At 32.5% G+C, this 14168-nt stretch overlaps 3 protein-coding genes across 3 annotated transcripts; all 3 read left to right on the top strand.

The window, feature by feature from the left end:
* Window positions 1-1407: 1407 nt before the first annotated feature.
* LOC145053272 (uncharacterized) lies at window positions 1408-2867 on the top strand. The gene is made up of 3 exons (XM_079001287.1): window positions 1408-1591; window positions 1688-2123; window positions 2243-2867. The coding sequence occupies exons 1-3, from the start codon at window positions 1408-1410 to the stop codon at window positions 2865-2867; spliced, it is 1245 nt and encodes a 414-aa protein (XP_078857413.1).
* Window positions 2868-2939: 72 nt separating this feature from the next.
* Window positions 2940-6209, top strand: LOC145053264 (uncharacterized). The gene is made up of 5 exons (XM_079001273.1): window positions 2940-3171; window positions 3286-3893; window positions 3954-4093; window positions 4202-4365; window positions 4633-6209. Exons 1-5 carry the CDS (start codon window positions 2940-2942, stop codon window positions 6207-6209), a joined length of 2721 nt encoding a protein of 906 aa, XP_078857399.1.
* Window positions 6210-8767: 2558 nt separating this feature from the next.
* Window positions 8768-10681, top strand: LOC145067975 (uncharacterized). Its single transcript, XM_079014989.1, has 2 exons — window positions 8768-10051; window positions 10396-10681. The coding sequence occupies exons 1-2, from the start codon at window positions 9031-9033 to the stop codon at window positions 10413-10415; spliced, it is 1041 nt and encodes a 346-aa protein (XP_078871115.1). The 5' UTR covers window positions 8768-9030; the 3' UTR covers window positions 10416-10681.
* The last annotated feature ends 3487 nt before the right edge of the window (window positions 10682-14168 follow it).

The raw sequence follows: 14168 nt of genomic DNA, 5'->3' as shown, positions 1-14168 counted from the left end.
TGTTCAATTGCTTCTGCGATTTTTTTTTTCATTAAACTTACATCAAACTGCTTCATTAAAGTTCTAATCCTCATTCCAGTTCTACCTGCAAGATTTCCATATCCATATGTTAGGTTAGTATTATGAGTTTAGATCACTTTGTTTTCTCTATGAATTTATGGTTGAAATTTACAACAATAATCAATATGCTGGAATAGATGTTTTTCTAATTGTAAAAAAATAAGCGGGAATAGATGTTTAAGATCAATAAGCAATTTATAATCATCACGATTTTCGTGTATCACACAATTTTACCTTCATTGATTCCATGGAGATCTAGGGTTTTAACCCCTGATATGATCCGAACCCACGATTGGTTGAAATTGGGGAAACAACAGATTTAAATCGAATAAACCCTAGGTTGGAAATGAGGATGATGAGTCATGATGCTCATCAGGAAAATAATTGATTGTGGCACCGCAAGAAGGAGAGTCTACTTTCGGATCGTATTTTTCAATCCTGACGAAGACCAAATCGGACGATTACACGATATTGTAGATCTCCATTATTTAAAGTCTCTTTTACACAATATAAACAAATATATAATTTCTATTTTATACTATTTAATATTTTAAAAATCTTCAATTGACTAATTTGTTTAAAATATATTATAAAAGAGTAAATTAATTTTTGCAAATTTTGTTACACATTTTAATAAACAAATTAATAAAGGTAACTTTTTAAATACATTTACTTTATTATCATTATTTATTTAATTCTAACTAACTTCAATTGTATTATATAAACATATTATGTACATAATTTCACATTTCATATCCTAACCTATGTTTTATTATGCAGAAAACAACAGTAATATGTACCACATGCAGGCCAGAGAGAAAAGAAGACAAAGAAAAATATATTTGAAAAATAAAAGATCGAAGAAAATAAAAACAACATCGAACGTTCCAAGTACATCATTACAGTATTTGTTCAAAAATACTGTTATATTGTTCTATACATATATTTACAAGTTTTATAATTTATTTCTATTTGCAGATCAATCAATCAACATTGTTCGTCAAACTCAAAATGTTAATACATTTACAACACCTCTAAAGCATAACACAACCATACAATACTGCCTTTCATTTACAGATGTTAGAAATCCATTTTCTAACATTACAAATGTTATAAATCCGTTATCTAACAATAGAAATGGTAATTATTTATGGTTTTTAAAATATACTATTATCCATCATGTATATAATCGGGATATATATATATATATATATATATATATATATATATATAATTATTTATTTATTTAATATATAAAATTTTTTTTGGTCAGATATCATAAGTTTCGATAAATATACCACTTCCAAGTTAGCAAACAAAAGACAGTACCATGTACTTTCAAATGAAATGACATCAAAAAATGCATCCACAGTAACAACTTCTTCATCATCAATCAAGTTAAATCCAGGATGTCATAAATTAAGAACGAAGACAAGACATTTATCCCTTATCCCATTGATTGATCTGACAGAAGATGTAGAAAATATACATCAAGTGAACAATGAAAATCTTATAGTTGGTATCTCAAATGGTAATCAAAAAATAATATTCATTTTACATTTCAAATACTATGTTGTATATAATTATAAAATTCATTGATATTTTATTCAACGCTTTTATTTGACAGAATATTTGGATCATGGTGATCAAGTTGTTGTATGTCAAACATGTCGTGCAAAGTTATGGAGAAATGAATCCATTAGAGGTAAAGAAAAGGGAAACACGGATTATTCATTATGTTGTGGTTACGGCAAAGTTCAACTTCCAGATTTAAAGAATGCACCCCCGACTTATGAAAGAATGTTCCGAAATATGGACTCCAAAAGCAAACATTTCATGAAAAACATTCGACGTTACAATTCAATGTTTTCTTTCACGTCGATGGGTGGTAAAATTGATTCTTCAATCAATAGAGGAAACGCTCCATACATTTTCAGATTGGGTGGTCAAAATTATCATAGTATTGGAAGTCTTTTGCCAGCAAAAGGATCGGAACCAAAATTCTCTCAGTTATACATTTATGACACTGACAACGAAATTACAAATAGACAAAGATGTTTTCGGTATTTTCTCAAACTTCTTATTCATAATTTAGTATTATTAATATATATATATATATATATATATATATATATATATATATATATATTACTAATATTATTTATAAATATATTTGTTTTAGTGGTGAAAAGGATCAATCAACATCAACTGATAGTGATATTATGGAAGATATTAAGGTGATGTTGGATTCAAATAATGTGTTGGTTAGATCTTATAGGATGGTAAGAGATGCTTTTCAGAAAAATCCAGAAGTTGATATGAAATTACGACTTATTGGGAGAAGGGAGCAAGATGGAAGAACATATAACCTACCGACTGCTTCTGGGGTTGCTGCTTTAATAATTGGTGACATTTCGGATTCAATCGAGAAGAGGGATATCGTCGTTCAAACAAAAAATGGTTGTCTACAACGTATCAGTGAATTGCATCCTTCGTATCTTTCTCTCCAATATCCATTGCTATTTCCATATGGGGATGATGGTTATAGTGTTGACATTCTTCATAGAGGTGTGTCATTTACGAACAACAGCAAGCGTGCGAAATGTACAATGAGAGAATATTTCGCTTATAGGATTCAAGACAGAGATCATTCGTTTTCTCTCATACTTAATTCAAGAAGGTTGTTTCAACAATTTCTGGTAGATGCCTACACTATGATGGAAACGGAGAGAATGTACTACATACGTAGGCAACAACATGTTCTTAGATGTGATTCTTATGAAAATTTACGTAACCAAAAAGCTTAAGGAACGACTGATATCTCGAATGTCGACCAACGTGTCATATTACCTTCATCCTTTACCGGAGGTGCACGTTATATGCTGCAAAACTATTTGGATGCCATGTCACTATGCAAATGGTTTGGATATCCTGATTTCTTCATAACCTTTACGTGTAATCCCAAATGGCCTGAGATTAAAAGGTTTCTTAAGGATACTTCACTTCAACCAGAAGACAGGCCTGATATACTATGTAGGTTGTTCAAGATCAAGCTTGATGCATTCATTAAAGACTTGAGGGATAATCAAATTTTCGGCAAAGTTCAAGCATGTAATTAAAACAATATTTTTAAATTTTTTATAAAACATTGATCTTATTATTATATTTTAAATATGTTTTAATATCTAATCACATTTTACTTTTTTTTGGCAAATTCTTTTACAGATGTTTATACAATTGAATTCCAAAAAAGAGGTTTGCCGCATAGTCATATATGTCTATTCATGCATTCTGACAACAAGCTACCAACTGTTGAAATTATCGATCCGATAATTTCAACAGAGATACCAGACAGAATCGAAGATCCTGAATTGTATTCACTTGTAAATGAGTTTATGGTTCATGATCCATGTGGAGCTGAAAATATGAATTGTCCATGCATGGTGGATAAAAAGTGCTCTAAAAACTTTCCAAAACAATTCAGTAATCATTCGTCTGTAGATCAGAATGGTTTTCCGTTATATAGGCGAAGAAACGATGGTCATTTTGTAGAAAAATCAGGTGTAAGGTTGGATAATAGAAATGTTGTTCCATACAACAAATATCTATTGAAAAGATATCAGGCACATATTAATATTGAATGGTGCAATCAGGGATCTTCTATAAAGTATTTGTTTAAATACATAAATAAGGGTCCTGATAGAGCTACAGTTGCTGTTGTACCAACCAACAATGAATGTGAAAATAATGATGCGGTCAATGAAATAGCTGAATATTACGATTGTAGATATTTATCATCATGTGAAGCATCATGGCGAATTTTTACATATGATGTTCATTGCAGATATCCTTCTGTTGTCAGACTGCCTTTTCATCTTCCTAATTAACAACAGATTGTATATGGTGAAGACGATGATATTGATGATGTTCTTGACAAACCTTCTGTTGCGGCTTCAAAGTTCACAGCTTGGATGGAATGTAATGCAATCGACAGTGAAGCACGAAAACTCACATATGTTGAATTCCCTACAAAGTTTGTTTGGATATTAAATGGTCGGTTTTGGAAGCGAAGGAAAGTAGGAAAAGCCATCGGTAGAATTCATTCTGTTTCACCTAAACTAGGTGAGGCATATTTCTGAAGGATTCTTTTAAATAAAGTAAAAGGACCAACATCATTTGATGATATTCACACGGTAAATGGTCAAACACATTCTTCTTTTAGAGATGCTTGTTATGCACTCGGGCTATTAGATGATGACAAGGAATACATTGATGCAATTAAAGAAGCAAGTCATTATGGATCTGGTTTTTATCTATGCTTTTTATTTGCTACATTGTTGATGTGTAATAGTATGTCAAAACCAGAGGTCGTTTGGGAAAATACATGAGAATATTTGGCAGATGGAATTCTATATAGACAACGACAAAGATTTAAGTCTGCAGGTATAACATTTTTTCTTATTTTTTTTTAAATTAATTTATTTTTATTATTCAACAACCATTAAATCATTATTAATAAAATTATTAAATATCGACGACAAATTTTATTAATTATTTAATATTTTCGTGCAGAATTGTCACTCGGAGTAGATGAACTTAAGAACTTAACTTTGTTCGAAATACAACAAATTTTACTTCGAAACAACTCTACACTCAAAAACTTCAAAAACATGTCATACCCAGATGTTGAATCCGTTTCTTCTTCAAACAATCGGCTTATCACCAAGGAGCTAGATTACGACGTTCCCGTGATAAAGAATGACTATGATCGTATGTTTCTTGCATTAACAAATGAGCAACGTAATATTTTCCTAAACATCATGAGTGCTATTCAAGAAAATAAAGGAGGTGTCTTCTTTGTTTACGGTTATGGTGGAACGGGTAAAACTTTTTTATGGAAAACAATATCTGCAACAATTAGATCTGAAGGAAATATTGTATTAAATGTTGCTTCAAGCGGTATTGCTTCCTTATTATTGTCTGGTGGTAGAACAGCACACTCTCGATTTATAATTCCATTTGAGCTTACAGAGGATTCTTTTTGTAACATAAATCCAGACGGTGAGTTGGCAAGCTTAATAAGAAAAACCTCTTTAATAATTTGGGATGAAGCACCTATGGTCCATAAGCATGCATTTGAAGCTTTAGATCGAACTTTTAAGGATTTACTAAGGTGCGTAAATTCAACAATCTCAAATATTCCATTTGGAGGGAAAGTTATTGTCTTTGGAGGAGATTTTAGACAGATTCTACCTGTTGTTCCGGGTGGCAGTAGACAGAACATTGTAAATGCTTCTTTGAGTTCTTCATATTTATGGGAACATTGCAAAGTCCATAGATTAACAAAAAACATGAGGCTAACTATTGGAAGGGATCAATCAGATATAGGAAAAATAAGAGATTTTGCAAATTGGTTGTTGGATATAGGAGAAGGAAAACTTGGTGGTCCGAACGACGGTGAAACGATTATCGATATTCCGGATGATATTCTCATTAACGATTCACATGATCCTATAGGTTCCTTAATTGAGTTTTTATATCCTTCAATTTTAGAGAACTATAGCGATATAAATTATTTCCAAGAAAGAGCGATACTTGCTCCGAAAAATGAAGTTGTCCAGGAAATAAACGACCGTTTGCTTAAGAAGTTTCCAGGAGATGAAGTTGAATATTTAAGTTCAGACAGCATATGTGAATCCGAATTTCTCCATGATCAATTTGATGCAAATCTATACTCTCCTGATGTATTAAATGGTCTCAAAGTATCCGGTTTACCAAATCATAAGTTAGTTTTAAAAATTGGTGTTCCAGTAATGTTACTGAGAAATATTGATCAGAAAAACGGCTTATGTAATGGCACAAGACTACAGGTGTTATCATTGGGTAAACGTGTTATTGAGGCACGTATAATAACTGGAACTAATATTGGAAATCAGACTTTTATTCCAAGAATGTCTTTAACTCCATCAGAAAAAAAGATTCCCTTCAAATTCACAAGAAGACAGTTTCCTTTGGCCGTATGTTTTGCAATGACTATTAATAAAAGTCAAGGACAATCGTTATCAAAGGTTGGTTTGTTTCTGAAAGATCCAGTTTTTTCACATGGACAATTGTATGTTGCCTTATCTAGAGTTCAGAGCAGAGAGTGATTAAAATTATTAATTTTAGATAAAGATGGCAAACTCACAAATAAAACTTTCAATGTTGTTTATAAGGAAGTTTTTCGAAATTTGTAGCCAACTTTTTTGTAACGTCGTTTTATTCAATTTTAGCAAATCACACTTAATCCATCATATTACTGTATTTTTTTATAATTACATATTGTTGTATTTTATGTTAATTTCATTACACACATTGGTAATGCATCATCTGCATATGTCCAACAAGAATCATGCATCAAAAAAAAGAATTTTCAAAAATCTTCATTCCGAATTAAATACTTCTCATTTACTTTGTAATTAAATACTTACAAATTAAAAAACTTATTGAAATATTCAATATTACAATTTATAAGTTATAAGAATTATTGAAATATTATTTTATTAAATAATTAGTTTTTAAATTCAATTTAGAAATAACATCCGTGGTTCCACGGGTTTTAACCTAGTATATATATATAGTTAAAGAATCCTATGTGACTAAAGGAAGAAACACGTCCCGATCGATTAGTTAAAAAGATCAATAGTCGAAATTGCAAAACGGTTTTGATGATTGTAAATGGTTCCAAAACTGTTAGACTTATATAGAACAAATTTATTTAACTTCTCCATAAGGAAAATTATATTGATTCCCACTTTATCATTCTATTTTTGTCCTCCAACCTATTCGTTGATTGTCAAATGTAATTTAATAATTCTATTTTCTCCTCTTGTATTTTTATTGAGACTTGTCATACTCCAATGAGTAGGAAGATTTTGTAGAAAGATATTTAACTTCTCATTTTATAATTTGATTTTTAAAATTCATGATCAATTTTCGTGGTTCTAATTAGTTTCATGTTCATATTGTCTATATTGTAAGTTAGCGTTTGATAAGGGTGCAAACGAGCCGAGCCCGAGCTTAGTGAAGCTCGGATCGGGCTCGTTTAAGTTATATGAGGCTCGAGCTCGAGCTCGGCTCGATTCAAGCTTCTTGTATTGAGCTCGGCTCGAGCTCGTAAATAGTTATAAAAGCTTGACTCAGGCTCGGGCTCGACTCGTTTTTTGTCTGATGTACCTAAATAAGCTTAAGCTTGGCTCGAGCTCGTTAAGAAGTTCGTTTACTAATACCCTAAATCTCTAATCCCCAAATATGTTTTTATTTTAATATATAAAAATAATGATAAATTATATTACATAAAGGTTCGTTTAGGGTCGCGAGCCTAATCGAGCTTAGTGTCATAGGCTTGAGCTCGAACTCGTTTAATAAATGAGCTTAATATTAAGCTCGAGCTCGGCTCGAGCTCGTTTAAAATTGGTTTCGAGTCGAGCTTTTAACGATCTGATCCCAAATAGCTTACAAGTAGCTTGGCTCGTTTGCACCCTTAGCGTTTGACAAATGAAATTGAATGAGACGAGACAAAACAATATTTTTTAGATGAGCATGGAATGGACAAGAACTAAGGGAAAATACAATGTAGACATTATTTGGGGTTGAATTCCAAAATATAGACACAAAAAATTGAATTTACGGGTATAGATATGGATTCCGCGGAGGTAGCTTTGCGGAATCCATTGTAGCTCCGCGGAATGGCAAAATCGTAAATAAATGAGGGAATAAAAAAACTCAAGATCAATTCTGCGGAGCTCCACGAAGGTAGCTCCGAGGAATGGATCTTCAGGTTTTTTTTTCAAATCGATTCTTCGGGGTTTATATTCATTCCCCAACTAATTATTTTCAAGAAAAGATTATGATAGTATGAATTTTTATTGACAATTTTTGGAATGAATGTGAGGTGGAAAAAAATGGCCTTTTAATTGGAGATCTTTACATAAAAGAATCATTGGAGGGAAAAAAATTCTTTCTGAAGATCCATTCCTCGGAGCTACCTCCGCGGATCTCCGCGGAATCCACTGTAGCTCCACGGAATGGATCTTGAGTTTTTTTATTCCCTCATTTATTTACGATTTTGCCATTCCGCAGAGCTACAGTGGATTACGCGGAGCTCCGCGGAATTACCTTCGTGGAATGCATGTCTATACCCGGAAATTCAATTTTTTGTGTCTATATTTTGGAATTAAACCACAAATAATGCCTATGCCAGCTATTTTCACAAGAACTAAAGTTGTGTTTAGCATGTTAACTGAAAACTAAATAGTAGCTGAAAAGTGAAAAGTTAGTTGATGGTAAAAAATTTAGTTGACAGCTAATAAAAAAGGGTGTTTGGTAAAAATCAGCTGATATGCTAGCTGGAAGATATAAAATTACATAAAATGGAAATTTCCAAAATAAGTTTTTTTTATAATTAATTAAAGGTATATTTGGAAAGTTTGTAAAAAAACTCCTAAAAATATAATTTAAAATTTAGCTTATAAGCTAGCTTTTTGGCTTAGCAAACACAACAACCCAAAAAAAGTTTGAAAAATAAACTAATTTTTCAGTTAGTTATGAGGCCAAAGGCATCCTAAATAAGTTGTTGACGAAGTCACTAAGACAATTTGTTAAAAATAAGTCTCAACCAAAAAGATGGAAGTGAATACAACAAATATATCCTACTTTCAGTTTGACAAACTTCCCGAATTATCATCGACTCAAAGTCTCAAACTTATGCAAATGTTTTTCGTTATCAAAAGCTTTCATGATAACTATCTTAATTCTTCGTGTATCTTATATACAATGAATGATATTGTAAAAACGTTGAACATTGTTTAATGTTTTTTTTTTTTTAAATTGTTCAACTTTTCAAATTTTAATTCTGTTAGCATTAAGGGTAGTTTCAGTATTTCAAGTATTAATCTTCTTTTCTGCGATTAATCTTCATCATCATTGCTAATGGCTGACTCATCTTCAACTGTTAATGATTCATCTGTTCCTAATAATTCAAGTCCCTTTTTCATTGCTTCTTCAGATACTCCCAATTCAATCCTTGTTTCCACAGTCTTTAATGGTGTTGGCTTCAATTCGTGGAAGAGATCTATGATTTTATCTCTTTCTGCTAAAAACAAATTAGGTTTTGTTGATGGATCAATCGCTAAACCAGATTTCAATTCTTCTTCATTTTCTTTGTGGTTTCGTGCAAATTCGATGGTCATCAGTTGGATCTTAAATTCTCTTTCCAAAACCATCACTGATAGTGTTCTTTTCTTTGAATCTACTTCTGAAATTTGGAACGAATTAATTCAACGCTATGAACAATCCAGTGGAGCTCAGTTGTACCAAATCCAACAACAACTCTACTCATTATCCCAAGGCTCTGACGATTTCTCTACCTATTTCACTAAAATCACAAAGATCTGGGATGAATTAAGGATTCTACAAGATCTTCCTTCTTGTTCGTGTGGTACTGCTGCTCGAATTCAGAAATTTCTTGACGACCAGCGTTTGATACAACTTCTGATGGATTTAAATGATACATATAAAGTTGTGAGGGGTCAATTGCTCATGATGAAGCCATTACCATCTGTATCTACTGCATATTCCATCCTTCTTCAAGAAGAACAACAGAGAGGTATTACTAATTCTCCTTCTATCCATTCGGATGCGATTGCTATGCAAGCTTCATATGATAATTCTTCCAAAAAGACTCTCACATGTAATCATTGCAAGAAATCGGGACATACCAAAGCACAATGTTACAGGTTAAATGGTTTTCCGCCTAATTTCAAATTCACAAAAGGGAAAAGAGATGATATCAAGTCTACTGCACAGAATGTCACCACTCAATCTACCTCTCCCATTATTGTTGATCAGTACAATCAATTGCTTCAATTACTCACTATTCACAATTTCAGTCCATCTTCTTCATCAACTCAAGCCAACACTTCCATTACTGAAGGGGCTATGAACAATGAAGGTATTTTTTCTTTTGAACATTTTGTTTCTAATGTTCAAAAATCCTCACATTTATTACATGAATATTTTTCATGGATAATCGATTCTGGTGCTACTGATCACATGTGCTCCAATAAATCTTTGTTTCTTACTCTTCGAAAGCTTCATCACCCTCATTTCATTGGTCTTCCTAATGGTCATAAAACCTCTATTGATTCTTATGGTGATATACAAATACATGATTCAATTTTGCTTCGAAATGTATTGTATGTACCATGTTTCAAATACAACCTTGTTTCTGTTCCCAAATTAGCTTCTCAACTACAAACGTTTGTTCTATTTACTGATCAGTCTTGCTTCATGCAGGACCCTTTATTGAAGAGTAAGATTGCTCTTGGTATACTGGGACATCGAGTTAATGATCTCTATGTTTTCGATCATAGATCTATTAGAACAAGTCTTTCTTTCAATTGTTCTGTTTTCCAATTTCCAATAATTGCCAATTGTTATAATGTTAAACACATTTCCAGTGTATCTGTTTGGCATAATAGATTGGGGCATGCCTCTGTTGAAACACTCAAACATCTTAATGTCATTCCATCAAATACTAATAGTACTAGTATTTTCCCTTGTTCAATTTGTTCTCAATCAAAACAACATCATTTACCATTTGTGCATAGTCAAACTGTTTCCAATGCTTCTTTTGATCTAATACATATTGATGTATGGGGGCCATATAAACATCTTTCATATGATGGTTACAAATACTTTCTTACAATAGTTGATGATTGTACTCGACACACATGGATTTATTTGATGAGTAATAAAGGATGTGCAATGTCCTTAATCAAGGCCTTTGTAAATCTCATTAAAACTCAATTTTCAAAGACCATCAAAGTTATAAGAAGTGATAATGCCTTGAATTGGGGACAAGCTTTGAAGGATAAGATTTTTTTAGAGAACATGGGATTTTACATCAGAAATCAACTCCAAATACCCCTCAACAAAATGGCATAGTTGAGAGGAAACACAAACACATATTGGAGACAGCAAGAACTTTGTTTTTTCAATCTGGATTGGCTGTTGCTTATTGGTCTAGTTGTGTTCAAACAGTTGTTCATTTAATAAATCGCATGCCTAGCAAAGTTATCAAGTTTAAATCACCATTCGAAGCTCTTTATAATGTCAAACCTGATATTTCACAGCTCAAAGCGTTTGGTTGTTTGTGTTTTGCAAGCACAACTCATGTTGGAAGGGACAAATTCATGCCCAGGTCTCAAGCATGTGTTTTTGTTGGATACCCACTTGGTCAAAAAGCGTATAAAGTGTTAAACATCTCTACAAAACAGATTTTTGTTACAAGAGATGTCAAGTTTTATGAAAGTATTTTCCCTTTACATGCTCTTTCTCCCATACCACATGAACCAAATCTCACTTCGTATCTTCCTAAATCTGTTGTAGATGAATCTACTACTTTGAATCCTGAAGAAATTTCTCCAACCATAGTCTCTCCAAGTGCTAGTCATAATCAACCACTTGATCCACCCATACGACGAACAATCAGATCAAGACAACCTCCATCATATCTTCAAGATTATATCTGCAATCATGTTGATGTTACATCTTCTAATGATACATGTAATCACACGATTACCAACATGTGCATTCTTCCTCTTTCTTCCAATCATTCTTTTTGTTCTCAAGCTTCTTCCCAAAATACCCTTTCTCATATTTCTCATATCGAGCCTGCATTCTATCATCAAGTTAAGCGTAACACTAATTGGGAAGATGCAATGGAAAAAGAGTTAAAAGCTTTAAAAGATAACAACACATGGACTCTTGTTAAACTACCTAAAGGCAAGAAACCAATCTCATGTAGATGGGTGTATAAAATAAAGCTCAAAGCTGATGGTTCTATTGAGAGGTATAAGGCACGCTTGGTAGCCAAAGGATTTACTCAAAAAGAAGGGGTTGACTACCATGAAACTTTTTCACCAGTGGTGAAATTTAATACCATTAGATGTATTGTTTCTGTAGCAGTGAAAAATTGATGGAAAATTCAGCAATTTGATGTAAATAATGCATTTCTGCATGGTCATTTGCACGAAGATGTTTACATGAAAGTGCCTCCTGGATTAACAGTTGATTCACCCTCATTGGTTTGTAAACTTAACAAATCTTTGTATGGTTTGAAACAGGCCTCACGGCAATGGTATGAAAAATTGTCAACTGCTTTACAATCAAGAGGTTATCTCCATTCTCCAAATGATTATTCCTTGTTCTTAAAAAAATGGCAATTCAGTCGTTATCATTGTTGTATATGTGGATGATATTCTGATCACAGGGGATAATCTTGTTGAAATCACGTCACTCAAAGAGTTTTTAAATGATACATTCCAAATCAAGGATTTGGGACAAATAGGGTTTTTTTGGGGCTAGAATTCAATGAGACAAATGGAGGAATGGTTATTCATCAACAAAAGTATATTCGTGAACTTCTTGCTTTGTATTCTATGGATCAGTTACCTTCAACCTCAACTCCTTTACCTGCTAAAGTTTCACTTTTACCTGACATGGGCACTCCTTTAACTGATCCAACAACATACAGACAGTTAATTGGGAAGTTAAATTTTCTTTTACATACAAGGCCAGACTTATCTTTTGCTGTGCAACATTTAAGTCAATTCAATCAAAGACCATGTCAAGATCACTACAAGGCAGCTTTACATGTACTTCAATATCTTAAAGGCACACCTTCCCAAGGATTATTCTTCAATAATGATAAAAATTTCAAATTGGAAGCCTATTGTGACAGTGATTGGGCAGCCTGTCCAATAACTAGAAGACCAGTCAGTGGATTTTTTATCTTATTTGGAGGAAGTCCTATATCATGGAAGTCTAAAAAACAACTCACTGTATCACTTTCTTCAGCTGAAGCTGAATATAGATCCATGAGACGAGTCTGTGCAGAACTTGCTTGGCTAAGTAGAGTATTTGAAGAATTACAAGTCATCAATATTACTCCTATACCCTTGAAGTGTGACAAGCTTGCAGCTATATATATTGCCAAAAACCCCGTGTTTCATGAAAGAACAAAACACATTGAAGTGGATTGTCATTATGTGCGAGAAAAGCTACAAAATGGCCTAATTGTTTTGTCTCATGTCCCTACTAATCAACAGTTAGCTGATGTATTCACTAAATCTTTGCCAATATCTAAACACCGAGAAGCAATTCACAATTTGGGTCTTATTTCATATCCTCCAGATTGAGGGGGGTGTTAGCATTAAGGGTAGTTTCGGTATTTCAAGTATTAATCTGTTATTTTGAGTTGTTAGAGTTTGTTAATGAGTTGTTAGCATGCTATATATTCTCAATGTACATATTGTAATTAGTTAATCAAGAAATAAATGACAGTTCAGTTCATTTTTTCTCTCTCAAAGCTTCATACTTAACAAATTCAGGGAATGATTAGTCAACAAATTTCTTGAGAATCGGTACGCAAATTATCACTCTTCTTTTTCCCGCGATAAAAAAATTCTCCTTTTGTTAATTTATTCTCTATAAGTTGATGAGGGTATATAATGTTGTTTAATTATTTAATTTTTTGAATTTCCTTAGCAAACGACAGATTGATGATGGCAATTTTAAACAAAAATAAGATTGACACCTCTGTACATTTCCAAATAAATAACAAAAAAGAAACAAATGTACTTATACTTACGATCCAAATCGTTTTAACTCTTCTTTTTTTCTTAATTTTGTAGCTATTTTTCATAATATTTGTTCTGATTTGTTAAATTATTGGCGAGTTAGATTAAGTAGTGGATAAGCCATTTTCTTGATATAGTAACAAGTCATGTCATCACTTTTTTTTTTTTTTTGACTTCCACAAAATTGTAACTTAGTTGAGAGTTTTTTAGATAAAAAATTAAATTCGATAAGTTTGTTTTAACATACAAAACATGGAGATTTTTTGAACAATTTAAAACTATGTTGGGATTGTAGCTTATTTTCCCGTCAAGAAACGGTAGACTCATGCAAGGTCACGTGAGTTTATGAACTGCTAGATATTCTAATCACAATTTTAACATTTATATCACGAAATTGCCCCCCCTACGGCCTACACTTCTATAAAT

Source organism: Lactuca serriola, chromosome 1 (assembly GCF_051521515.1).
Source record: "Lactuca serriola cultivar US96UC23 chromosome 1, Lser_US96UC23_V15, whole genome shotgun sequence".
Lineage (NCBI taxonomy): Eukaryota > Viridiplantae > Streptophyta > Magnoliopsida > Asterales > Asteraceae > Lactuca > Lactuca serriola.
This window is presented reverse-complemented; position numbering and strand designations above follow the sequence as displayed.

Bases quoted from the DNA above. Each gene is read 5' to 3' on its own strand.
- LOC145053272 (XM_079001287.1), top strand. From the start codon at position 1,408: ATGACATCAAAAAATGCATCCACAGTAACAACTTCTTCATCATCAATC. The intron at 1,592-1,687 runs GTAATCAAAAAA...TTTATTTGACAG, and splicing joins TATAGTTGGTATCTCAAATG to AATATTTGGATCATGGTGAT. The intron at 2,124-2,242 runs GTATTTTCTCAA...TATTTGTTTTAG, and splicing joins AATAGACAAAGATGTTTTCG to TGGTGAAAAGGATCAATCAA.
- LOC145053264 (XM_079001273.1), top strand. From the start codon at position 2,940: ATGCTGCAAAACTATTTGGATGCCATGTCACTATGCAAATGGTTTGGA. The intron at 3,172-3,285 runs GTAATTAAAACA...ATTCTTTTACAG, and splicing joins TTTCGGCAAAGTTCAAGCAT to ATGTTTATACAATTGAATTC. The intron at 4,094-4,201 runs GTTTGTTTGGAT...ATATTTCTGAAG, and splicing joins TATGTTGAATTCCCTACAAA to GATTCTTTTAAATAAAGTAA.
- LOC145067975 (XM_079014989.1), top strand. From the start codon at position 9,031: ATGGCTGACTCATCTTCAACTGTTAATGATTCATCTGTTCCTAATAAT. The intron at 10,052-10,395 runs GTATTTTTTCTT...TGCTTCATGCAG, and splicing joins AGGGGCTATGAACAATGAAG to GACCCTTTATTGAAGAGTAA.